At 38.1% G+C, this 27500-nt stretch overlaps 1 protein-coding gene across 5 annotated transcripts in view; it reads right to left on the reverse strand.

The window, feature by feature from the left end:
* LOC135103638 (sulfite oxidase-like) overlaps positions 1–27500 on the reverse strand; it is a 48654-nt gene that overhangs the window by 11141 nt on the left and 10013 nt on the right. For all 5 annotated transcript variants that reach the window (XM_064010183.1, XM_064010184.1, XM_064010185.1 and 2 more), the window contains 5 exons: positions 17957–18067; positions 12724–12883; positions 12432–12621; positions 8004–8135; positions 7659–7851 (listed from right to left, as the gene is read on the reverse strand). In XM_064010183.1, coding sequence (XP_063866253.1) covers positions 7659–7851; positions 8004–8135; positions 12432–12621; positions 12724–12883; positions 17957–18067 — 786 coding nt within the window. The remainder of the gene's footprint in view (positions 1–7658; positions 7852–8003; positions 8136–12431; positions 12622–12723; positions 12884–17956; positions 18068–27500) is intronic.

Genomic DNA, 27500 nt, shown 5'->3' on the forward strand with positions numbered 1-27500 from the left:
AGAAGATCATTAATGAATAATAAGAAGAGAGTGGGTGACAGGACAGAACCCTGAGGAACACCACTGTTAATAGATTTAGAAGAACAGTGACCGTCTACCACAGCAGCAATAGAACAGTCAGAAAGGAAACTTGAGATGAAGTTATAGAGAGAAGGAGAGAAGCCAAAGAAGGGTAGTTTGGAAATCAAAGCTTTTGTGCCAGACTCTATCAAAAGCTTTTGTTATGTCCATGGCAACAGCAAAAGTTTCACCAAAATCTCTAAAAGAGGATGACCAAGACTCAGTAAGGAAAGCCAGAAGATCACCAGTAAAGCGGCCTTGATGGAACCCATACTGGCAATCAAATAGAAGTTTGTGAAGTGATAGATGTTTAAGAATCTTCCTGTTGAGGATAGATTCAAAAACTTTAGATAGGCAGGAAGGAAATTAAAGCAATAGGACGGTAGTTTGAGGGATTAGAACGGTCACTCTTTTTAGGAACACTATATATATATATATATATATATATATATATATATATATATATATATATATATATATATATATATATATATATATATATATATATATACACACACACACACACACACACACAGTGGAACCTTGGTTACTGAATGCCTCCTTTTTTGAACAATTTGGTTTTTCTAACAAAATTTTGAACTCATTATTGCTTCGGTTGCGGTACCATAATTCAATTCTAGAACAAGTTACTTGATTTCAAATCTTAAAAAAACTTAGCGAAAGCTGCCGTTTGTTACTAATTTTTAATTTCTATAAATATTTCCTTTGTTTTTTATATACAGAATTGGAGGAGAGACACAGTGCAAGTCAATGATTGTCTTTGAAATAACGTAAATGTGATCCCGTTGAAAAGCCTCAATATACACAAATAGTTTTCAGCACTCGGGAGTAATCCTGAGCCACCTGTGGCTCTTTTGATGACCCCCACCACCACCAGTAATGTAAAACTGCATTTTTCCAGAAGCAAGATGTCAAAGTGTTATGATCATCTTCATTTTGGCAGTAAACGGGTTGCTCCTCCCTGTGTCCCTCTGTAAGGCTTCCCTCACTAGATCAGTCAAAACAATATATTCTGAGGAGTTCTGTGTCACTAAGTTCATTCATTACATCCTTTCTGGATGAATAATTTGTGAGCTGGAGATGTGAAGCAGCCATCTTGGCTGTGGGTAGTGTCTGTCATGTGCTGCTAAGACAATGTAGACTGGTGTCTAGGAACAGATTAATCCAATTTACAATGATTCCTATTGGGAAAATAGTTTCGGTTTTCGAACGTCTCCGATTTCAAATGACATTCAGGAACGAATTAAGTTCGAGAATCTAGGTTCCACTATGTGTATATATATATATATATATATATATATATAGAGAGAGAGAGAGAGAGAGAGAGAGAGAGAGAGAGAGAGAGAGAGAGAGAGAGAGCCCTGTTCATTGCGGGATTATGTTCCAAAGGTGCCCGCGAAGTACTGAAACCCGTGATATATTGACTGTGGTTGGAGAAAAAAAAAACACTAACTGAACCACTCACCTCCGTGTGGCAGTAATGGTGATTAACCACCAACTTGGTGAATTAGGAAGATGCACCGTGCGCACAGCACACCAACCCAACAATAACTAGAATGTTTGTACATTTACATAACACACTAAAGCACAAGAATAACAACTCATACACACTGACTGGTGTCAAAACCTGCTTCTGCACAATCATCCAACCCAACCACCATCCAACAGTAACAGCAATGTACAGCACTCACATGAACACCCCAAATTGCCGCCAACCTAAGTACACTAACCTACAAACAATGTGAGTGGCAACAAAAATTATTGCTTGCACGGCCAACCAACCAACACCAGCTGGTGCCCACTGTGCCTGCCAACAGCTGACTGTTGATGGTGACTGGTTGGTGTAAACTGTGCCACCACATTATCAGTAGGCAGTGTTGCCAATTATACAAGTGCACCTAAACCCTTATCTAGGTATTTCCTTGACCCACGCCACGACTTAGCGTGCATTTTATATAATATAATAACTGATTTTTCCGCGATAAAGTGGGACTTTCCACATTGTAAAAATAATTAGGACTTGATAAAAAAAATACGTGAAAAAATGAATCGGTGATAAATGAACCATGATAAACTGAGGGTTCACTGTGTGTGTGTGTGTGTGTGTGTGTGTATATATATATATATATATATATATATATATATATATATATATATATATATATATATATATATATATATATATATATATATATATATATATATATATATATATATATATCACAGTAAACGCTCGTTATAATGGACTCTGTTATAGTGGATTTCCGCATTTAACGGACACGTATGGCCTACAGACCATCCGTTGGATTTACTGGATAGATGTCGGTAAATGAGGTGGAACATCCAGCCAGTGGCTAGAATATTAACTGTGTATTATTATTGACAATTCACTAATTGCTTATAACACACATTCCACAGTATTTTACATCAGGTACATGTTTGCCATCATCACAAATATTTTTTAACACTGGCGTGTTGGCATGTTTGGAGCTTCCTTCTAGTGAGCTCATTCTGGTAAGAAATCCTGTTAAGTGGTGGCGGTGCTGTCGGTGGTGAGTGCATGCAGCACCAACCATACTTATGCCTGAATTATGGTATTTCTAGTCATAATTTGGTGTTTTCCATCTGCCATAATATATAGAAAAAATATCAATTTTCACATTGCTGTATAATGATCTGGGCTGGCCAGTAGCACAACCCTGACACCCATACACTACTTCTGCCTAAGTCTTGCACTGGTAGATGTTGTTAGAGGTTGTGGCACTCCTGACCACTTACCCACCTAGATCAAGATGGCATCTTTTCCCCACTCTACCGCTCACATTGCTAGGTGGAAAATCCTGTCCATAGCGCAGAGAGAGAGAGAGAGAGAGAGAGAGAGAGAGAGAGAGAGAGAGAGAGAGAGAGAGAGAGAGAGGGGGGGGGATGGATGGAGAGGGAAGGGAGAGGAGGGTAGGAAAGGAGGGCTGGTTAGAGGTTGTGGCACTGCTGATCCACTCACCACCACTTTTATTGGATTTTTGCCTTTAATGTCAGTGGCTTCACCCCAATTAGTCCAGTATAATGAGGGTTTACTGTATATTTGAGCCTCTTGATATGATTTGTAAAGACTCAAGCTTAAGAGTTTCACTACCTCAAGATATTACATTTTTCACACCATGTACACACAGTCTACTATATGTATATAGGAAAGTCCTCTCACCCTTATTCTTATTACAGACCTGTAGTCTGAACATTCCTACCTTGTAACTGGAGCCTAACTTTCTTTAATAGGATTCATAATGATTGGTAAGCAACTTAAGGCAGTCTCTCTCTCACTTTACCTGGATGCAATTTGAACACAAGTATTTCCTATGGTGATGTATTTAGATTTAACTTGCAAGATAGATCATCCCCTACAGTCAGAGTCAGTATTGGTTACATCTGGCAACTTAAATATTTGAGAATGGTACTGCCAGGCATGCATATACACAACTCAAACAGCTGTCTGGCTGTAAAGGAGTAACCTATGAAGATGCACAGCACTCTGACCGTCACTAATGTAAAGATCAGATATTTAGAAGCGAAATAATGCACATGAATCAACCATGCAAACTGTGGAAATCTAAGAGGGGAATGTGGAGTGGTAAGATAAGGGAGGATAAGAGCAATGAAAGTGTGTATGAGTACTTTAGCAAGTGTGTAAATTAATGAGTGGTAAAATGGGTGAAAAAGAACAAAGTGAGATGGTATGGCTATATTGAGAGGATGTAAACAATTAGAGTGTTTGCTATGGTCTGGAAAAACTGCCAGATTCACCAGCTGACTTAATTTTACACATAAAGTCAGCTGGAAAAAAATCTTTGTGATTTGTGTTATTAAACCAACTAATCAAATATTAAGAACATTTCTAGCCACCTTCATCAAGCAGAGAGCAAGAAATAAGGCAAAACAAGCTAAATACTATGCACATTATTGCAGGTTTGGGATGTATCATCTCGCACCTCAGGTTTTTTGGTGTTTTGTAGAAGTCATTGTGTTTGATAATGACTGGGCCTTTTGTCTCGGTACAGTTTTGGCCGTCACAACATCCTGGCGGCACAAATAACACTTGCTCAGCTTTTTGGGGGATTTGCCAGATAAATCATTGGTCCCTGTAGAAATCAACGGAAAACTGATTCAAACTAAATATGAAGTAACAGACTATAAATAAATGTGAAAACTATGGGAGCCTAGTTGCAAGCATTTAGCTTATAATGACTGTTCTGTTGTGTGCATCATCAGATTCTGCAGATACTGTTATCATGAAAACTTAGGATTAATGCTTTGTAGCATATAGGTACAGTACATCAAGATGCATCACAAGGGATTTTTAGAATGTGTTTCTCCACAGAACTGTGCAAGTGTTGACCGACCCTTGCATTAAAATGGCTAGTGATCACTGGCAACTTGTCTGATAGCAAATGCCCTAATTTGTAAAGCAAGTGTATATGAGCAAAACTAAAGATACTAATAGACAGGGAGGTCACTTGGGAGATGGAGTGATAGGGGAAAGATGTATTAGTAGAGGCAAACTGCTTCATCAAGCATAAAATGGTTTGAGAATTTGATAGAGGGAGGTGGAGGCTCATCCATTTGGGGATGCTCCCTCAAGGAATGAGCTATCAGGGAGATAGAGAGCACAGTCCTAGATGGTTATCTTAAGAGCATTTCATACACCTAGTTATTTCAGTGATGGCCATATTTTTCTGGCCTCCATGCAGGATCCTGTTTCTTTTTCTCACAAGAAAGTTGCATAATACCTGAGTAAATACCTACGTAAATCAATTTAAATGAGCAATTAAAAAGTAACCTAGAATGAAACAAAAGGTTTGAAGTTTTTTTTCCTTTCATGTAGGAGGGGCACCAGCTAAGAGCATATATATATATATATATATATATATATATATATATATATATATATATATATATATATATATATATATATATATATATATATATATATATATATATATATATATATATATAAAGTCCACTGTGCCAGTTGTCAAAATTACAGGATTAGTGTTGAAACCTCCCTCCTGAAGGAGTTCAAGTCATAGAAAGGAGTAAATACAGAAGCAGGAAGTGAGTTCCAAAGTTTACCAGATACAGGAATGATTGAGAATACTGGTTAACTTTTGCATTAGAGAAATGGACAGAACAGGGGTGAGAGAAAGAAGAAAATCTTGTGCACCAAGGTCATGGGAGGAGGAGAGGCATGCAGTTAACAAGATCTGAAGAGCAGTTGGCTCGAAATTAACAGTAGAAGATAGCAAGATATGCAACACTGTGGCAGTGAGAGACTGAAGACAGTCAGTTAGAGGAGAGGAGCTGATAAGACAAAAAGCTTTTGATTCTACCCTGCGTAAAAGAGTGGTATGAGTGGAACTTCCCCCCCATACGTGTGAAGCACATACGTGTGAAGCATACTCCATATATGGACGGATAATACCCCTGTATAGAGTTAGCAACTGGGGGATGAGAAAAACTGGTGGAGACAACTCAGAACACCTAACTTCATAGAAGCTGTTTTAGCTAGAGATGAGATGTGGACTTTCCAGTTTAGATTACAAGTAAAGAGCAGACCAAGGATGTTCAGTGTAGAAGAGAGGGACAATTGTCACTGAAGAAGAGGGAATAATTGTCTGGAAGGTTGTCAAGTTGATAGATAGAGGAATTGACTTTTTGAGGCATTGAACAATACTAAGTTTGCTCTGCCCCGATCAGAAATTTTAAGCAGCTCAGAAGTCAGGAATTCTGTGGCTTCCCTGTGAGAACTCTTTACTTTCTGAAGGGTTGGACATCTACAAAAAGAAGTGGAAAAGTGCTGGGTGGTATCATCAGCATAGGAGTGGATAGGACAAGAAGTTTGGTTTAGAAAATCATTAATGAATAATAGGAAGAGTGTGGGTGACAGAACAGAACCCTGAGGAACACCACTGTTAACAGATTTAGAAGAACAATGACCATCTGCCACAGCAGCAATAGGATGATCAGAGAAGAAACCTGAGATGAAGTTAAAGAGAGTAGAAGCCAAAGGAGGGTAGCTTTGAAATCAAAGCTTTGTGCCAGACTGTATTAAAAGCTTTTCATATGCCTAGGCCAACAGCAAAAATTTCACCAAAATCCCTAAAAGAGGATGACCAGGACTCAGTAAGGAAAGCCAGAAGATCACCAGTAGAGCAGCCTCGATGAAACCCTTATTGGCGATCAGATAGAAAGTTGTGAAGTGACAGATGTTTTAAGCATTGTCCTGTTGAGGATAGATTTGAAACTTTAGAAAGGCAGGAAATTAAAGCAATAGGATGATAGTTTGAGGGACTATAATGGTCATGCATTTTAGGAACAGGATGAATTTAGGCAAACTTCCAGCAAGAAAGAATGGTTGTTGCTGATAGAAAGAAATTGAAGAGTTTGACTAGGCAAGGTTCAAGCAAAGAGGCAAAGTTTCGGAGAAAAAAGGGAGGGACCCCATCACGTTTGTAAGCTTTCTGAGGGTTAAGGCTAGCAAGGGCATAGAAAACATCATTGCAAAGGATATTAATGGGTAGCATGAAATAGTCAGAGAGTGGAGGAGAGGGAAGAACAAGCCTTGAATCATCAAAGATAGAGTTTTTTGCAAAGGTTTGAGTGAAGAGTTCAGCTTTATAAATAGATGAGATGGCAGTGGTGCCATCAAAGTTGAAATAAATGAAGGAAGGATGAAGAAGCAAAGTTATTGGAGATGTTTTTGGCTAGGTGCCAGAAATTACAAGGGGAGCTAGATCTTGAAAGATTTTGACACTTTTAATGAAGAACACACACTTGTTTAGGTCATGCTGACATACATTGGTCTGGTTGGACAAAGCCTGTGTTAACTTATGTTTTACAGGAAATGAATGGATCACATTTGACTCCTTTTACATTTTTCATGTATATGTACATAGACCTTAATTATCATTATAATAAATAACTAAATTCTGATAAATAAAATATATTTTTAAACCCCCTAAAAAATATACTTAGGCTTTTTTTTTTCTTAATACCAATCCTGATAATAGCCATCTTCAAGCACTAGTCACAAATATATGACCACAATAAAAGTAGTCCACTACAACAAAATTCCTGATAATGAAGTAGATTACCTCCCTCCTTCACAGCCAGACAACTGCTTGTGGTGGACACATGCACAATCACGCAAGCCTGGTAGTATGTATGACTGACTCTGTTGAGTTACCAGATATACCCAGTTATAAGTGACTGAACACAGGGGATGATTCAGTGCAATTCTGTGCCTAAGTAAAATCCTATTGCATTACTCAAGGAAATGTGTTGCAATGATCAAAATTTTTTTATCTTCTACTTGTAGAGCTGAGGAAATGAAAATAACTATGGAATGCCAACTATATGGCATTCCTAACGTCATCAGTTCCATCCTTGTGTAACAAATTCACGTGTAAATGGTAACTACACAAATCCTCACTACAACAGAGGAAAAACTTTAATATTATGTACTGTTGGGCATCACTTTTACTATATGCATGCTTGACCTTTTACAAAATAGAGATGTGACTCACCTAGCCATTTCACATTTCTAGCTCCAACCACTCCAGGCACAATGACTCTGACTGGGTAGCCATGGTCACGAGGAATAGGTTCTCCATTCATTTCGTAGGCCAAAATTACATCTCCATGTGGATCTAATGCTTTTTCAATTGGAATGCTAGCTCCATAGGGCATGTTAGCAGGATCAGTATCAAGTCCTTCAAACTGTAAGATATTGTATTATTAAAAAAGAAATTAGGTATGTCATACGTGTTTTTTTTTAAATGAGGCAATTTGATATTTAATGTCACAAATTTTAATTTTTGTGACCATGCATCCAAGCTTAATTCTTAATAAAAATTCAGACACAAACCAACCTGTACATGCAGAGCATCTGTCTTGCCATCTTCAATCCCCATGTCCTTGAGAACATCACACAAACGTGCTCCACTCCATTTTGCATTTCCAATAGCTGCCTGGCCCCAACTTAATCCCTTGACTCCCTTGACCTTGAAAGCAAACCAGTGAACACTCAGGAATTGTTCAATATATATATATATATATATATATATATATATATATATATATATATATATATATATATATATATATATATATATATATGCCAACACACACACACACATACGTGTCTCCTGATCTCCAAAGGTCAAGACACATGTGCAGGTGCTCCTGGGAGCAGCCACAGAACAAAATGTGAACTTTCCCCCCTCCTTGTCCCTACCAAGCCCAATCCTTCAGTAACAAGGGGAAGTGGAACAAAATTAAAGACAAATTACAAACCATATCTGGGCATTGAATGAAAAACAGTGAATTCACATCTATCAGAGAACTTTGATGAAGCTGGACCATAAGTGGTGTGGGTGCACAGGGCAAGTGTGAGGCATGAGGATGGACAAGGCTGACAAGTATCAACTGCTAATTTTCATGAGGCAGGGTGTCCCTTAGTGTGGGGGATGCTACCACCCTACACCATCCCCATCACCTAGGCATGACTGAGGCTGTGACCTGATCCCTGCCTGAATCCACCACCCTTGTCAAGTTGCCTTGACCCTTACACCCACCCACTGCTGCCACATGACACCACATGCAGGACACCCAACATTTAAGGTTGTGACTCCTGCCTGCACCTTGCTACCTAAAGTGCTGTCCAGGCTCTGGTGTGCCCCCAGTCTCCAGTTTTCCTGCGTGCATTACATGCCATTGCCCTCACCTGCAGAACTAAGTCTTGCCTGGAAGGCACCACACACCACCAAGTACATATAATTTTTCAAATTTTGTTGCAAAACACTTCCACTTGCTGCTGTAATCCTTTAATATTAATACAGTAAAATCCCTCTCATCCGGCATTCGAGTATCCGGCAGCTTCAAGTATCTGGCACATTTTTCCCCGAGCCTTAAAATCAATAAAAAAAATCAATGTGTACTCATAAAATCGATTAAAATTCCCGCGCGAGGCATACTTTGTCCCCTCGCCACCAGAGCGCACTGCTTCGCGCCACCCGCGGCCCACTGCACTGTGTTTACTCAGTGACTCAGTCCTGCGTGTGCACTGTTTATCGCCTGACGCCTTCATCATGCCTAAAGTTGTAGAAAAGAGGAAGCGTGTTGTGCTTACACTTAAGCAGAAGGTAGACATTTGTTGACAATTAGAGATAGGTGAAAGCAGACAGCAACTAATGGCGGAATATGGTGTGGGGTCATCAACTATTTATGACATTAAATCCCAAACGAAAAAGTTGCGGGATTACATGAAAGCCACCGACACCCCAAAGGCAGCAGAAAATCATCACACACTGCAGTATCATCGTGGTAAAATGATGGACAAAGTGTTATACGAGTGGTTCAGCTTGAAAAGATCAGGAGTCACAATTACAGGCCCAATGCTACAACTGTGTGTTGGTGAGTGTGAGGTGGCAGCGCGGGTGGCAACGCGTGGCACGGCGATCAGCTGATCTTTGTTATGGTAAGATGCGTGAGTGTAGGGTGGTGATTGTGGACAATTTCATTTCTATTCAAGTATCTGGCAATATTCAAGTATCCGGCATGTCGGCGGTCCCGTTGATGCCGGATAAGAGGGATTTTACTGTGCGTACATTTTCAGCCTCTCTCACACATGCACACAAACACAAAATGTAAATCTTAGCCCCTAGCTTCTAGTGAGTGAGAGGACCAGTCCTCACTTATCAAACTGCATGAGAGTCAAGTGTGCACCATACTCATGATCCACATCAGGACCTAATAGTAAAACTGGTTTATTCTGGTTGTGACTTGCATCTAACCTTTTCAACTCAAGAGAAATTAATATCTCTTGCTAAAGCAGCTTCCATGAAGTGAGGTGCTCTGTGTTGCCTCCACCAATACTTTTCCTTCTTCCAGCTGCTAAGTCTACATAGGGACCTTATCTGTCCATGTATGGAGTACTGCTCCCATATACGAGAAGGATCAATTCATACAGCTCTCCTAAACAGAGTGAGGTCAAAACCTTTTATTACATCAATTCCTTCCTTTTAACAGATTGTCCTAATTCTCTTACAATCTTGCATCATTATTTCTGTGGTTACTGATTTACTGAACATACTAATGGTATACCTCTTCTTCACTCATGCAGCCTCACAGGACAAGACTTTCTACATATTCTTAGTCCTATTCTGCCCACCCTACTAATTTAAAAGTTAAGGAGTAGCTTCACTCTTTCATATCTTTTACTCCCTTCTTGTTTCTAATATTTCCTTCTAATTATGACTTACTACTGTATTTCCCCATGTATAGTTTGATCTCAAGTATAGATGAACTCCTGATTTCTGCCCAGGAAATTATCTAGTAATTCATGGTATACCTTGCATAGAGGTTGATCACCTATATGTAGGGTAGCAACACCTAACATCTACCTTAAAAAAAAAAAGTTAATTTTTAAGTGATGTGGTGGTAATGAAGTTATACAGTAGTATCACCACCACATTTTATGGGAATATGAGCAGAGAGAGAGAGAGAGAGAGAGAGAGAGAGAGAGAGAGAGAGAGAGAGAGAGAGAGAGAGAGAGAGAGAGAGAGAGAGAGAGAGAGAGAGAGAGAGAGAGAGAGAGAGAGAGAGAGAGAGAGAGAGAGAGAGAGAGAGAGAGAGAGAGAGAGAGAGAGAAACAAACAACTGCTCCTCCTTCCTTATTCACTCAGGTGATTAAGATGTGGAATAACTGTCCTCACACATGAGCACTACATGCACAGGCACACACAGATCTCCATTTCATTTATTATAATAATAATAATAATAATAATAATAATAATAATAATAATAATAATAATAATAATAATAATACTGCTATTACTGCTATGTATGTAAGTGCTAATACCTTTACTACAGTATTGTTACTACTTCTAACAATAATAATAACAATAATACATTATTAATATTGTCATTATTATATAAGTTTAGTAATTTTCAATATGAATAAATATTTAGCTTAATTTTTAAAGTGATTGTGTCAACCAGTAGCCCCCATTGTCTCATTTACCCACCAACCTCAGTGATGACACAGTCCATTCAGTTTTGCCTTAACACACACACACACAAAGCTTTTGTAGTATACATACCTATATCACACTTTACTTATCTGACTGAACAATGGAAGAGAAGCAGGTCTCTCTCTCTCTCTCTCTCTCTCTTTCTGGTATGGACTAAGTAAGACAGGTCAAGTGGGAGGAACCTTAAGGCTTAGTTTTGAAGGGATTTAACGGAGGAAAGAAAGTAGGGGAGGGTGGGGAACTACAGAGCAGCAGAATCGTGACAGCAGATGTAAACAAGAACATGTAATGTGGTACTGTATATGCTGAATGTGAAAATCACTGAAGGGTAATTTTTACTGTGTATTTCAATCCATGGGTGTTTTCATTATGTACATACATGGTAACCAAGCCTGTGCTCAACATTTCAACAAAGACTGTTGAATTCGCAAGATAAAGTCCAGTAAATTATCATCAATTTGTGAGCTTTATCAACTAAAGGCACAACACACCTATTTATTACTAGGTAACTGGTAAAGATTTGTCTTGTTTACTGATCATCAGGAAATATCTCATTTCTGCAGCCAAGAGTTGCTACTGTCCCTTTGTATCATGTTTGGATTCCTAGATTTTCAACATTAGAATTCTTATCCCTGTATATAATAAAAGCCCCAATCTTTTACTTAAATACCTGGCCTTCAGAACTCAACCTATACTCAAGGAAATATGGTAAATGGTTTCAGAAGACAAGATGTATTAGGGGATCTTAAACTGGCCAACTCTGCCAGCTCCCCTCTTTGTCTATTTTTCAGAGGGACTTCATTATTATTACCCTTGGTGAATCTCCCTGACATATTCCTGGAGAGGCACTCAAGGCCAACTTGCATGTCTCTCCCCTCTCATATCCTCCTTACACACAACAATATTTATTCTCATTTTTAATATGTATAATAAGTATAATTTCTATTATATCTTTGCTCTTTCTTTCCTTCTACTGGTAAATTCTGCAGCTCCCTGTCTTTCTGTATTTCTTCCTGCCTATGATAAACTATTTCAAAAGAGGAAAATCAAGATACCTCAGAAACCAAATTGGGTCCTCTCTCAGTTCTGCTATTATTTTTCATTTGGGGAATGGCATTAGTGTAGGCCCATGACAATCTATTCCTTTTGGTCTTGGCTGATCTGTGGTATACGAAAATTCTGGCTCTGTACAAGCAGAAAGGACAGATCCTCTATATGTATTACAAATCTGAAGTATTACAGCAGATAAGGTTAAAGGTGGCTCACCTTTGTCATTTCTGACCTGCGGTTGCCAGCACACATAATGGTGGAAGTAATAGTATGTTTGGGATACTTCTTGAGATCCTTCAGCATCAAGACCTTTTCTTTTTCTGATTTTTCATCACACACTTCAAGTTCATATGTCGAAGCATCAATATCTGGGACGGGCAAGTGATTCCGCACATAAAACAATTCACTGGAATAAACAGCCATTATTGTGAGATAGCAACACAATGAACATTAACCTAACTGTATGTATTTGCTTTTGTCTACATTTGCATGACAGGAAAACACTTGCTTTGGGGTAATGAGACTGTCCACAAGGAGAATCAAAGGTGGTTCTGCATTGAAAGGTTTCTTGGAGGAAGGTTTGAGTGCTGCATGTCTTCTAGGTTCATTGCTATAAGGATCATCCATATTTCTCACTGATTCACCAACATCATCAGGTGCCAGGTTTCCTTGAAATAAATAGATGTACATTAAAAAAATAAATGAATAAAAAAAAAATTGAATTTTATAATGTTGGTAGTAACATAATACACAACAAACTTGGCATTTACCAGCTTCATTCTCAAAGGAGAGGAAAAAGGAAGAGAGAAAAAGAAAATGGGAGATCTCTTTTAATGCATGAGAAGGTTGCAGTAAGGAAAATAAAGAGAAAGGAGTGAATGATACTAAAGGAAAAAAATGAGAATGAATGCACAAGAATGAATGATTTAAAAGAACAGCAGGGTTTCTCCATGTCACAGACATTAGATTGCACAGACATAAAGAGGGAAAGAAAAGCACTACCTCTCCAAAATTGTACTCAACATAGCCTCAAATGCCTGAGCTTTAATTATGAGGCATTAGCACAAGAGAGAGAGAGAGAGAGAGAGAGAGAGAGAGAGAGAGAGAGAGAGAGAGAGAGAGAGAGAGAGAGAGAGAGAGAGAGAGAGAGAGAGAGAGAGAGAGAGAGAGAGAGAGAGAGAGAGAGAGAGAGAGAGAGAGAGAGAGAGAGAGAGAATAAATAATATAATAAACAAAGGAAAAGTAGGGAAAAAATGAATCTGACAGAGCACCATTTCATCACATTACTCAGATCAGCTGTAATGAAACAATAGTTGCCATCATGGAGACAAAGTTGCACCATCATATTCTGGCAACCTACCCTTCAACAGTGTGTCCAAAAACTTATCGATATTAAAGGTCAACTATCACTAAACCAGCATAACTGGGACTTGTAGAATGCCAGATTAGTGATTTTGTCAGCTTACAGGGAAGCTGAGTTGAACCATCTCATCCTAACTTCAAAATACCCTGTAAACCAGAACAAGTTGATTAATAAGTGAGGGATAAAGATACAATTTTTTTTCCACTGATGCTAATATTGATATTTTAAACCCAGTGGACCTGCTTTTAACAGATTTCAGATTAAATAGACAAGGTCAGAGGGTCAGAAATCCATGGGGATCAACCAAAAATAGTTCCTGAAATGACTGCACCCAGTAACTGCAATATCATCTGCAAGTTACATTAGTTTAAACCATGGTGGAATCAAAAGCTTTTCGTCTCATCAACTCCTCTCCTCTAACTGACTGTCTTCAGCCTCTCTCTCATCGCCGCAATGTTGCATCTCTAGCTGTCTTCTACCGCTATTTTCATGCTAACTGCTCTTTTGATCTTGCTAACTGCATGCCTCCCCCCCTCCTGTGGCCTTGTTGCACAAGACTCTCTTCTTTCTCTCACCCCTATTCTGTCCACTTCTCTAACACAAGAGTTAACCAGTATTCTCAATCATTTATCCCCTTCTCTGGTAAATGCTGGAACTCCCTGCCTGTTTCTGTATTTCCACCTTCCTGTGACTTGAATTCCTTCAAGAGGGAGGTTTCAAGACACTTTTCCTTCAATTTTTGACTACTGCTTTGGACCCTTTTATGGGACTGGCATTTCAATGGGCATTTTTTTTATTGGATTTTTGTTGCCCTTGTCCAGTGTCCCTCCAACATAAAAGAAAACAAAAAAATGGTTACCAATTTTGGTACTTTGTCTCAAGTATGTTTGGTGTCTTTTTAGCTCACTAGTACAGTTAAGTTATAACCCTCTCAAGCACCAGTAAGTTTTCTTTCCAATACCTCTTCTCTTGGCAGGCATTTGTGGCCTCTCCATACACCTTGCAAAACTTCAGTTTTAGAAGTAGTTTTCTTTCCTTTGAGACTCATAAGTAGGCATGTGTTATATATCGTTACATTCACAAAGAAATATTTATGATGATCACGACGAAATTACTTTTAAGTGAATTTTCTTTGTGATCATCATAGATAATTTCTGAGCTATGAGGTTGTGATTTTTTTTTCTTGTTTTGTAAATGGATCCCCCCCACTCGGTAAGCTGCTCTGTGCCAGAAATGGCTACTTGATTCATTCAAGGCACATCAAAATCTACCAGTAAACTATAGTTTTGTCTGAAAATATTAGATGGGTGCATTTATATAAATTTACCTTTACCAAGTAAGAAAAGAGTATGAAATCTTCATTGTGTACACACCTTGCTAAAGGAGTTGAAGTTTGTTGCTTTTGTCTTTTATTTTAATGACTAGATTCATGGGGTTTTAACCAATGTTTGGGTTATCACTTTCTCACTATAAAAGTATTAAATATTTTAGTTTGTACCCTGCATATACTAACTGAGTCATATATACCTGGAATCAAAAGCTGTATTACAATGTGTAATGCAACTTCTTGAAAATTCTTTAATGTGTAATGCAAAGTGAACTGGGTAGGACCTGTTCACTTTCCTCTACACATTTCACAGAATGTTCCAATAATGTGTACAGCTAAGGGGTGAAATTGTGTAGCACATCACAAATGTGTAATCCACTTTGCATTTCAGCATATCATTCTGAAGTGTAATACACTTTTTGCTCTGCACACTTGTCTAAGCATATGGGCACAAATCAGAAATATTCAATCATCAAATGATCATAGTTTAGAATTTACACGAAGTTTAAAGGAGAACATGGTAGGAGTTGACAACGGGGAGGGAGGGCTGCAATGGTGGGTGTTACTTTTTTTTTTTTTTTTTATAAGAGGATCACTGGACAGGAGGGAAAAAAAAATTATGAGCAAAGAAAAGGGCCCACTTACTGCCAGTTCACATATAGATCTCAAATAGAATGGTAAAAAAAAACAGGATAAGTGTCTTGAAGCTTCCCTCTTGAAAGTGTTCAAGTCATAGGAAGGTGGAAATACAGAAGCAGGCAGGGAGTTCCAGAGCTTACCAGAGAAAGGGATGAATGATTGAGAATACTGGTTAACTCTTGCATTAGAGAGGTGGACAGAATAGGAATGAGAGAAAGAAGAGTCTTGTGGAGTGAGGTCGCAGGAGGAGAGGCATGCAGTTAGCAAGATCAGAAGAGCAGTTAGCATGAAAATAGTGGTAAAAGATAGCAAGAGATGCAACATTGCAGCAATGAGAAAGAAGGTGAAGACAGTCAGTTAGAGGAGAGGACTTGGTAAGACAAAAAGCTTTTGATTCCACCCTGTCTAAAATAGCAGTGTGAGTGGAATCCTCCCATATATGTGAAGCATACTTGATATGTGGATGAATAAGGCCCCTGTACAGAGTTAGCAGCAGAGATGACTCAGAACGCTTAACTTCGTAGAAGCTGTTTTAGAGATGAGATGTGAAGTCTCCAGTTTAGATTATAAGTAAAGGACAGACTGAGAATGTTCAGTGTAGAAGAAGGGGACAGTTGAGTGTCAATGAAGAAGCATGGATAGTTGTCTGGAAGGTTGTGTCGAGTTGATAGATGGAGGAATTGACTTTTTGAGGCATTGAACAATACTAAGTTTGCTCTGCCCCAATCAGAAATTTTAGACAGCTCAGAAGTCAGGAATTTTGTGGCTTCCCTGTGAGAACTCTTTACTTTCTGAAGAGTTGGACATCTATGAAAAGAGGTGGAAAAGTGCAGGATGGTATCATCAGCGTAGGAGTGGATAGGACAATGAGTTTGGTTTAGAAGATTATTGATGATAGGAAGAGAGTGGGTGACAGGATAGTACCCTGAGGAACACCACTGTTGATAGATTTAGGAGAACAGTGACCATCTACCACAGCAGCAATAAAATGGTCAAAAAGGAAACTTTAGATGAAATTACAGAGAGAAGGATAGAAGCCATAGGAGGGTAGTGTGAAAATCAAAGAAGGTTGTGAAGTGATAGATGTTTAAGAATCTTCCTGATGTGGATAGATTAAAAAACTTTAGATAGGCAAGAAATTAAAGCAATAGGACAGTAGTATGAAGAATTGGAATTATCACCCTTTTTAGGAACAGGCTGAATGTAGGCAAACTTCCAGCAAGAAGGAAATGTAGATGTTGATAGACAGATTTCAAAGAGCTTGACTAGGCAAGGCACAGTTTCGGAGAACAATAGGGGGGACCCCATCAGGTCCATAAGCCTTCTGAGGGTTTAGACCAGCGAGGGCATGGAAAACATCACTGCGAAGGATGTTAATGGGTAGTATGAAGTAGTTATAGGGTGGAGGAGAGGGAGGAACAAGCCCTGAATCATCTAAGGTAGAGTTTTTAACAAAGGTCTGACCAAAGAGTTCAGCTTTAGAAATAGATGAGATGGCAGTGGTGCAATCAGGTTGAAATAAAGGAGGAAAAGATGAAGCAAAGTTATTGGAGATGAGCTTGAGGGTGTTACTTGATTACACTTCAAGATTTTTGCAAATACGGATAAAATCAAATTCAAGAGTGCAGTGTGTAACTGTAGCAATTAATAGCTGAAAATACTCCATATGGTAATAGTTGGACTTTGCAGGATGCCCTCCCCTAATGCAACCACTTGTTGATGTGCATTCATATTTAAATATCTTGTAACTTCCAAACCATGACATTAAAAGCATTTCACCACAGAAAATTTCTGACTTACAATGACTTGATCTTTAATTTCTGAGAATATATGACTCTATTTACAGAAAACCCTGTAAACAGGCCTACAACAGCATTTATATTCTATTGTTTGAAACTCAAAATTGACTATTTTGCAGTATTTGCCATTGCTGCCTGCATATATTAATAGTATTAAGTATTTCTAATGTATACCACATGCACAATTTTGGATGGGCAGGTTGCTAGAATATGATGATACAATTCGGATGAGCAGGTTGCTAGGATATGATGATACAATCTTCAGTCTCTATAACTGACTGCATAATGGCCACTTGAGCTTTGATACACTGACAATTTTGATACTTTCAGATGAATGTTTAAATTTGATACACTGACAATTGTGATACTTTCAGATGAATGTTTAAATTGAATAATTTTAGTATATTCTACTAAACTGTGTTATATAGATGCAGCTAAGATGCTTTTTCTTTATGTTTGGTTTTGTTTCCAAATATATATATATATATATATATATATATATATATATATATATATATATATATATATATATATATATATATATATATATATATATATATATAGCAGTTGAAAGTAGACAGTATTCATAAAAAAGAAAGGCAGCACAACTCACCAATCCTGTACTCCTCAAACAAATCTAACACATATGGGCTTTTATGCACAGCATACAAGGACCAGAATGGCTCCACTGATCCTCCAGCACCAAGCAGAATTTTCTCTCCACCTAAATAATGTAGAAAAATAAATAATTAAAATCATAAAATCGATCAAAGTTAAATAACAAATAAATCTATCTGTCTATAAATTAAGCAAGCAGTTCCACATGGGATGCTTCAGACAAGGCACAATACACTCACACACATCATTCACACTTAGCCCCATTTGCACCTGGTGGAAAGGGACAGTCTCATGGATCACTGTTCTATATCCCTCGAGTCCAGGCACACCATAGCTGGCCACACACATCCTCAGCAAGACCCAACAGCATACACTAGTTTATCCCTGTCACTTCAAAATGAGACTTCCCTACCCTGGAACTACTCCAGTAGTGGCCTAGTTGAAGAGACGAGGCTAAGAACGCAGCTCAGCTGCCCATATGTCAACAACACGCTTGGTGTCATTGAACAAGGCCGTGTTTTCATTTTCAACATTTCCTTGCATCATATTATGATTGAAAAATATGATATAGCACCCTTGCCTATAATATGGTGGTGTACGTCTTTGGGTGTATGGGTGAAGGAAATTTCAAAAATAAATCTACAGGCGGCCTCACATTCACATATAATATGCAAGGCGATTTTTTGAGCAATTTTTATGAAAAAGGATGAGTCTTATATGGCATCAAATACAGTAAATACAAAAGCAATTTGATGCAATAGATGAAAATTTAACTTCACTTTTCTCAGTTAGAGTCGAGTGCCTACTGGGACGGTGCTGAGAAAGGAGATGCTGTTATTATTTGGAAGAGAGTCCTGCCAACCTGGCAACACTGCTCGCTCGTGGGCAGTTATGGCATTGTCTCGAGAGGTAAAAAAGGATAGTGTTCAGTGTCGTTACTCATTTTAACCCATAGAAGTTCTAGCATGTGAGTTGTATTCCAGATAGAAGGTCGTATACCAAGAAAATTTATCATGTCCGAACAGGAAATATACCAAGTTGGCCTTATTCCAAAGCAGATGTATAACAAGGTACCACTGTACACTACAACAACTGGTTTCAAGACTAAAGATAAACAACTGTTTTAAAGACAGAAGATGCCAGGAACTTTTGATGACTCATCATTTTGAGATTGGTATTTATTTACTATGCTATTTTGCATAAAGTTTTAAGTTTATTGTTTTTATAACGGATGCATAGGATGTCCCATTTTTTGTATCCTTTTTAGGAGGATTCAAGTGCTGTCTTATATGCTGAAATATACAGTTTTATTTTATTGTATTTTTTTTTCTATATATAATGAACATTTTCATTAAGTTCTATGTTTAGGACACAGCATAAACCCAGAAAAAAATAAAATAAGTAAAATAAATAAATAAATGAATAAATAAAAAAATAAAGTAAATAAATAAACAAAAATAATTAATTCATTAACTAAATCAAATTAAAAATAAGGGGATTTTGGGACCTGGAACAGATTAATTCTTTTACATTAATTTGAATGGGATAAATTGCTTTGCAATTCAAACAGCCCAAAAGAACCAATTAAATTTGAATCACGAGGTACCACTGTGTATACATATATACAGAGGGGCTCCAAGTTACAAGGTAACAAGTTATGAATGTTCTGAGATACAAGCAGTCTACTCGTAAAATGAAATTGTGCTCTTGGTATTGTTCCTTTTGCTGGTGAAAATTTTAATTTGGCGCTACATGCCGTATTTACCTAGTACACAGCTTTGCCACTACCCACACAGTGCAGCAGCATAGCGAAAAACTGCCCATCACCCCAGGGGACAGGCCCAATAGCAGTTTATTTTGAGATGCTAGTTTAAAATTTAAATTTAATTTAAAGACTTATTGTAGTGCACCACAGTGAGTCTGGCTTGAGATTCCATGGAGTACAGACCTCCACCAGTTGGCCTCTGAGAGGCCAACTGGTGGAGCTGCATGGTGTAGAAAGCCTGCTCCATTATATCAAGCCCATGAATAGGCAAACATACCTGTCTTATGCTTTCAGCCAGCCATCTTAATAAATTATATGAATAAAGGCATGTATAACCCAAGAAGGAGACAGGGAGAAAGGAAAAAAATGTTCATGAGAGAGAGAGAGAGAGAGAGAGAGAGAGAGAGAGAGAGAGAGAGAGAGAGAGAGAGAGAGAGAGAGAGAGAGAGAGAGAGGGGTCTCATTTTAACCTGGGTCATACACCTGGCATATCTGAGTCCTGTGTTTGGTAGAAGCTTCAAGCTTGTCACTACTCAGTAGTATCACATCAGCCACAAGGCAAGTCTCTCTCTCTCTCTCTCTCTCTCTCTCTCTCTCTCTCTCTCTCTCTCTCTCTCTCTCTCTCTCTCTCTCTCTCTCTCTCATGGTATCAAGCATTACATTGTTTGTGGAATACATGACAATATATATATATATATATATATATATATATATATATATATATATATATATATATATATATATATATATATATATATATATATATATGGGGGTAGGACAAGTTTCTGTGGATATTCCCATAGATGAAAGTACATTTTATTTTAAGTGGAAAATGTTCTATGCATACATGCATTTTGAGGCATCGTTTAGCTATGGCATGAAATTAAAGTGTGGCCTGGCAACAGATACAATGGCCAGGCAAGGCAAGTATATGAAACAGAGTAATTTAGTCGTGATTTCTATAAGTATGGAGCTCTACAATATCTCATGATGAGACGAGTAACACCAACAGACCGATACTGATTACCGATAAACATTACACAATGATAGTACAGATGTAATAAATGACAAATAAAATAATGAGCTGTGCGACACTATGCACTGGAGTCAGAAGCAGCAAGGTTAGCAGCAAATCAGCTGAATGTTAGTCAGATCATATTGTTTCCTTCTGAGAGTGACAATGAATACTTTCAGATTGTATTGCACAACTTAAAAGTTATGTGGTGTGGAAATGGTGTTTCTTTACCATGGTTACCTGTGACTGATACCCGTTGTATATGTCACCAGGCCACACTTGAATTTCATACCGTGGCTAGACAATGCCTCAAAACGTATATGTGCATAGAACATTTTCCACTTAAAATAACCTGTACTTTCACCTCTGGCAATATCCACAGAAACTCGTGTTACACCTTATACAAAGAAGACTGGTTGTGGTGGTTGTTGTGACATACCTGAAAACTCATAATACTGCAATGATATATATATATATATATATATATATATATATATATATATATATATATATATATATATATATATATATATATATATACTGTACTTCCAGCACTGGAATATAAGACACACCTATAATTTTGCAGGGGATATTTAGAAAAATAAAATAAGCCCCATTTTTCCCTGAACTTCATAGCCTACCCCTCAACCAGGCTTTGGTCCAAGTTGCAGCTCAAACCAAGAGCACAAAATATCATACCAGAAGTACCACACAAAGCACAACCAGTTAAAGCTAAGGGTGATCTTTGGAGCAGTTTTTTTTTTTTTTAAGTGCATCATATATGACAAGAAATAGCATGTGTATTTACCTAGTTGTGAAATACAGGACAAGAGCCACGCTAGGCTCATGCCGTCCCGTCTTCATATTGACTTTTATCTAGATTTTCTTTAAATTTATGAATTATCTTTGCACACAGTCTCATCCTTAAGTTCATTCCACACTGTTATACTTCTGTGGGGGAAGCTATGTTTTTTGATATCTCTTCTGCAAACATTCCTTTTCAATTTCCTTCCATGCCCTCTTGTGTCTCTCGTATCTGGTATCACGAGGTCTTCTCTATCCAACTTTTCCATTCCTTCCAATATTCTGCATATTGCTATCAAATCACCTCTTTCCCTCTGTTTTTCTAGTGTAGTCAGGCCCAATCTCTTCAACCTTTCCTCATAACTATACTCTATTAAGCTTGCAGGGATTTTAGTTGCAGCTCTCTGGATTCTTTCTAACTTTCTTGTATCCTTTTTCAAACTTGGTAGCCACACTAATGCTGTGTACTCCAGTCTCAGATGTATCATCGTTGTTATCAGTTTTTTTTTATCATATTTTCATCAATATAGGAGAATGCTATCTTGATGTTTCTCAGCAGATTATATGTTTCTCCTATAACTTTGTTTATGTGCTTCCCAAATGACAAATTATCAGTAATAATTACTCCTAGATCTTTTTCTTCTGATCTTATAGAGATTTCCTCATTCCCTAAGTAATGGTTGGCAACTGGTCTTCTCACACTTTTTCCAAGCCTCATCACACTACATTTTTTAGCATTAAACTCCACGTTCCACCTCAATGACCACTCATTAATTTTAATTAGGTCCTGATTTAAAGCACTGAAGTCCTCTTCATTTGTTACTTTCCTCACAATCTTAGCATTATCAGCGAAAAGGTTCGTGTAACTTTCTACGCCTTCTGTCATATCATTTACATAAACTGTGAACATAATAGGTGCAAGTACCGAACCTTGCAGGATTCCACTTATTACTGTTCTCCAGTTCGACCTGCTGCCTTTGATTACTGTCCTCATTTGTCTATCAAAAAGTCAGTCATCCACTTTAACAGTGATCCACCGAGTCCTCCAATTCTTTCCAATTTCCATATTAGTCTTCTGTGCAGAACTTTATCAAATGCTTTTCTCAGATCTAAGTATATGCAGTCAGCCCATCCATCTCTCTCTTGCACTATATCTATTACTCTCGAGTAGAAACTTATCAAATTCGTAACACAAGATCTTCCTTTTCTGAAGCCAAGCTGTTTCTCTGTTATCAACTTGTTGTCTTCTAGGTATTTCACCTATCTGTTCTTGATAATCTTTTCAACAAATCTTTGCCACCACACTTGTGAGCAATATAGGTCTATAACTTAATGGATCTTCTTAACTTCTGGTCTTGTGAATTGGGATAATATATGCCTGTTTCCAATCTATGGGTAATCTACCTTTTACCAGGGAGGTGCTAATTATATTGTGCAGCGCTGGGACTAACTGTGACCTACACACTTTTAAAATCCAACTCGATACACCACCAGGACCCATTGCATTCCTTACATCCAGGTCTTCTAACATATTTTTTACTTCTTCTGCTAATGTTTTAATCTACTTTAGGTCAGTCTCTTTTTCTAATACTGTCCTCTCACCTCTGAAATAATTTTCCTTAGTAAACACAGAGTGGAAGTATCTGTTAAACACTTCAGCTACCTTTTTTGGCTCATCCACTGTCTCTTCTCCAGATTTTACTGTGCTTATTTCATCTTTACTCTTTTAATTTTCCATTGATGAATTTATAAAATAATTTTGGTTGGTCTTTACATTTCTCCACAACATTCTTTTCAAAATTTTTCTGCTCATCTCTGTGAGTTTTGACATTCATTCCTCTTCCTTATATAATTGTTCCACAGGTCCAGTCTCTTGTTCTTCCATTTGTTCCATGCTTTTTCTCTCTCCAATCTAGCTGTTGCACATCTCCTGTTGTACCAATCCTTTGTACCAAATCCAATAATTTTGGTTGGTCTTTACATTTCTCCACAACATTCTTTTCAAAAATTTTCTGCTCATCTCTGCGAGTTTTGACATTCATTCCTCTTCCTTATATAATTGTTCCACAGGTCCAGTCTCTTGTTCTTCCATTTGTTCCATGCTTTTTCTCTCTCCAATCTAGCTGTTGCACATCTCCTGTTGTACCAATCCTTTTTGAAAAGGTTCTCTGTTAATCTTTTGGTTACCCATTCCTCTACCTTATTATAAAAGTCCAGGAAAGCTGTCCATTTTTCCTCTATGTCCTCCTTTTGAATAACTATGTTCCAATTCACTTCACTGAAATACTTCCTAAGTTGTCCAAAGTTAGTCTTGCTGTAGTTTAGCCATTCTCTTCTGTGGTCCTCTTTTCTTATGCTGAGTTTATTATCCATAACTGAACTGAATCAGCACATGATCACTTTTTCTTATTGGGTTTGTGTATTTAAGGGCTTCTGCTCTTTCTTGTTCACTGGTGAAAATTAGATCAAGCCTTGAAGGTGCTTCATTTCCCCTAAATCTTGTGTCATCTGTAACCCATTGTGTCAGGAAATTTTCAATGGCCAGGTCTAGTAGCTTGTTTCCCCATGATGACTCAATGCCTTCTGTGGTCTAATTCTCCCAAGATATCTCTTTACAGTTAAAGTCCCCCATCAGGAGTATATCATCATTTTCCTCAAGCAGCTCTGCCAAACATGTCTTGTGTCCTCAAGCATTTTCTTATATTCATCCTCACTCCAAGAGTTGGAAAAAGGGGGGAACATAAGTCACCACAACGTTACGGTATGTTCCCACATTCTGTCTTAAGCTTATTTTCAATACTTCTGCCTCCTCCACCTCATATGTGACAGATTCCACTAATAAATCCTTCCTAACAAGAAGCATCACACCTCCTCCTTGTTTATTCTTTCTATTTCTCATCCAGAGGTTGTATTTTCCTTCACCAATATTTAACATATCCCCTTCACTTGCCAATTTAACTTTAACGATTCCCATGATGTCCATTTTCTCCTCTTCTAAATAATCTTCTAGTCCCAACACTGCCGACATTAGTCCATTTATGTTCGTGTATGCTACTTCCTCATTTACTTCCCTCCTGTACCACTTCCTCAACCTCATGTCCATGACCCTCCAAAAGAACTTTTTTTTTTCCACCTCTGATAATTTCAGTTTTTTTCATTTGCTTCTTTTCTTAGTTCATTTATAGTTTCTCTTTCTTCTCTGGTTCTATCTTTTTTTATCCACACTTGTTTATATTCTTCCACCTTGGCCAGTTTCCAGGATTTACTCAGTGTTTCTTCAGCTGCCACTTGTGACCTAAACCTTATTTTCATAGGACAACTGTCCACCCTCAATATATCTACCCAATCTTTTAATTTCTTCGATCTCTCCAATCAGGTCTTTTTCTTCTTGTAATGTCTCCACTAATTTTTCCACACATCTCTTTTACCTTCTTTTCTCTTTCAGTCCACTGAGGTGTACACTCTTCCTTCAGGCTGAATACCATAATAGTTTTTTTCTTATCCACATTGTCTCTCACCAAGTTTTCTTTCTGTTTTATAACTTGCACAACTTTTTCTGTTAGCTTTGTGTCGTATGCCTTGGTTTGTTCCTCCACAATTTTCCTAAAATCGATCTTTTCTTCCTCTTGTTCTTTCTTCCAGTTTTCCTGTTTTATGTTTAATTCTTCCACTTTGCCTTCATATTCCATTGCTTTCTTTTCATGTAATGTTAGTTTTTTATGTAGATCATCTTATGCACCTTTCCACACCCCCTTCTTGGTGATCAAAGTTTCAACCATCTTCTCCATCTTGTCAAATCTATCCTTCATTTTGGTTTCCAGTGTGATAATTCTCCTTCTCATCATTGCTTCCCCAACCCTGACCCTTTGGTCCTCTTCCTCAAATCCCGAGAAGTCTCTCTGTCTCGCCTTCGGGATGGTCCCCATTGATGTAAACAACATAGTGGGGACCGAAGTAGCCCCCTCTTCACTGCTCATTATAACAATTTAACTGCTTTCTCTAAAACACTTTTGGAGATGGGACAGCAATGGGTAAAACCAGTGTGAACTCTCACCTCTGTATTTCCACTAGGGCAGTTCTCAGCGATGTAGATTTTTAGATGCGCCTGTTTGTGTTGACTTTTCTGTCTGCCATGACAGTGTATGTGTGTGTGTGTGTGTGTGTGTGTGTGATATATATATATATATATATATATATATATATATATATATATATATATATATATATATATATATATATATATATATATATATATATATATATATATATTTTTTTTTTTTTTTTTATGTAGGAAGGACACTGGCCAAGGGCAACAAAAATCTAATAAAAAAAAAATGCCCACTGAAATGCCAGTCCCATAAAAGGGTCAAAGCAGTGGTCAAAAATTGGTGGATAAGTGTCTTGAAACCTCCCTCTTGAAGGAATTCAAGTCATAGGAAGGTGGAAATACAGAAGCAGGCAGGGAGTTCCAGAGTTTACCAGAGAAGGGGATGAATGATTGAGAATACTGGTTAACTCTTGCGTTAGAGAGGTGGACAGAATAGGGGTGAGAGAAAGAAGAAAGTCTTGTGCAGCGAGGCCAATACAGAAGCAGGCAGGGAGTTCCAGAGTTTACCAGAGAAAGGGATGAATGATTGAGAATACTGGTTAACTCTTGCGTTAGAGAGGTGGACAAGAATAGGGGTGAGAGAAAGAAGAAAGTCTTGTGCAGCGAGGCCGCAGAAGGAGGGGAGGCATGCAGTTAGCAAGATCAGAAGAGCAGTTAGCATGAAAATAGCGGTAGAAGACAGCTAGATATGCAACATTGCGGCGGTGAGAGAGAGGGTGAAGACAGTCAGTTAGAGGAGAGGAGTTGATGAGACGAAAAGTTTTTGATTCCACCCTGTCTAGAAGAGCAGTATGAGTGGAACCCCCCCAGACATGTGAAGCATACTCCATATATGGATGGATAAGGCCCTTGTACAGAGTTAGCAGCTGGGGGGTGAGAAAAACTGGTGGAGACGTCTCAGAACACCTAACTTTATAGAAGCTGTTTTAGCTAGAGATGAGATGTGAAGTTTCCAGTTCAGATTATAAGTAAAGGACAGACTGAGGATGTTCAGTGTAGAAGAGGGGGACAGTTGAGTGTCATTGAAGAAGAGGGGATAGTTGTCTGGAAGGTTGTGTTGAGTTGATAGATGGAGGAATTGAGTTTTTTGAGGCATTGAACAATACCAAGTTTGCTCTGCCCCAATCAGAAATTTTAGAAAGATCAGAAGTCAGGCGTTGTGTGGCTTCCCTGCATATGTTTACCTCCTGAAGGGTTGGACGTCTATGAAAAGACGTGGAAAAGTGCAGGGTGGTATCATCAGCATAGGAGTGGATAGGACAAGAAGTTTGGTTTAGAAGATCATTAATAAATAATAAGAAGAGAGTGGGTGACAGGACAGAACCCTGAGGAACACCAATGTTAATAGATTTAGGAGAAGAACAGTGACCGTCTACCACAGCAGCAATAGAGCGGTCAGAAAGGAAACTTGAGATGAAGTTACAGAGAGAAGGATAGAAACTGTAGGAGGGTAGTTTGGAAATCAAAGCTTTGTGCCAGACTCTATCAAAAGCTTTTGATATGTCCAAGGCAACAGCAAAAGTTTCACCAAAATCTCTAAAAGAGGATGACCAAGACTCAGTAAGGAAAGCCAGATCACGAGTAGAGCGGCCTTGACGGAACCCATACTGGCAATCAGATAGAAGGCTGTGAAGTGATAGATGTTTAAGAATCTTTCTGTTGAGGATAGATTCAAAAACTTAAGATAGACAGGAAATTAAAGCAATAGGACGGTAGTTTGAGGGATTAGAACGGTCACCCTTTTTAGGAACGGGTTGAATGTAGGCAAACTTCCAGCAAGAAGGAAAGGTAGATGTTGACAGACAGAGCTGAAAGAGTTTGACTAGGCAAGGTGCAAGCACGGAGGC

Source organism: Scylla paramamosain, chromosome 9 (assembly GCF_035594125.1).
Source record: "Scylla paramamosain isolate STU-SP2022 chromosome 9, ASM3559412v1, whole genome shotgun sequence".
Taxonomy (NCBI): domain Eukaryota; kingdom Metazoa; phylum Arthropoda; class Malacostraca; order Decapoda; family Portunidae; genus Scylla; species Scylla paramamosain.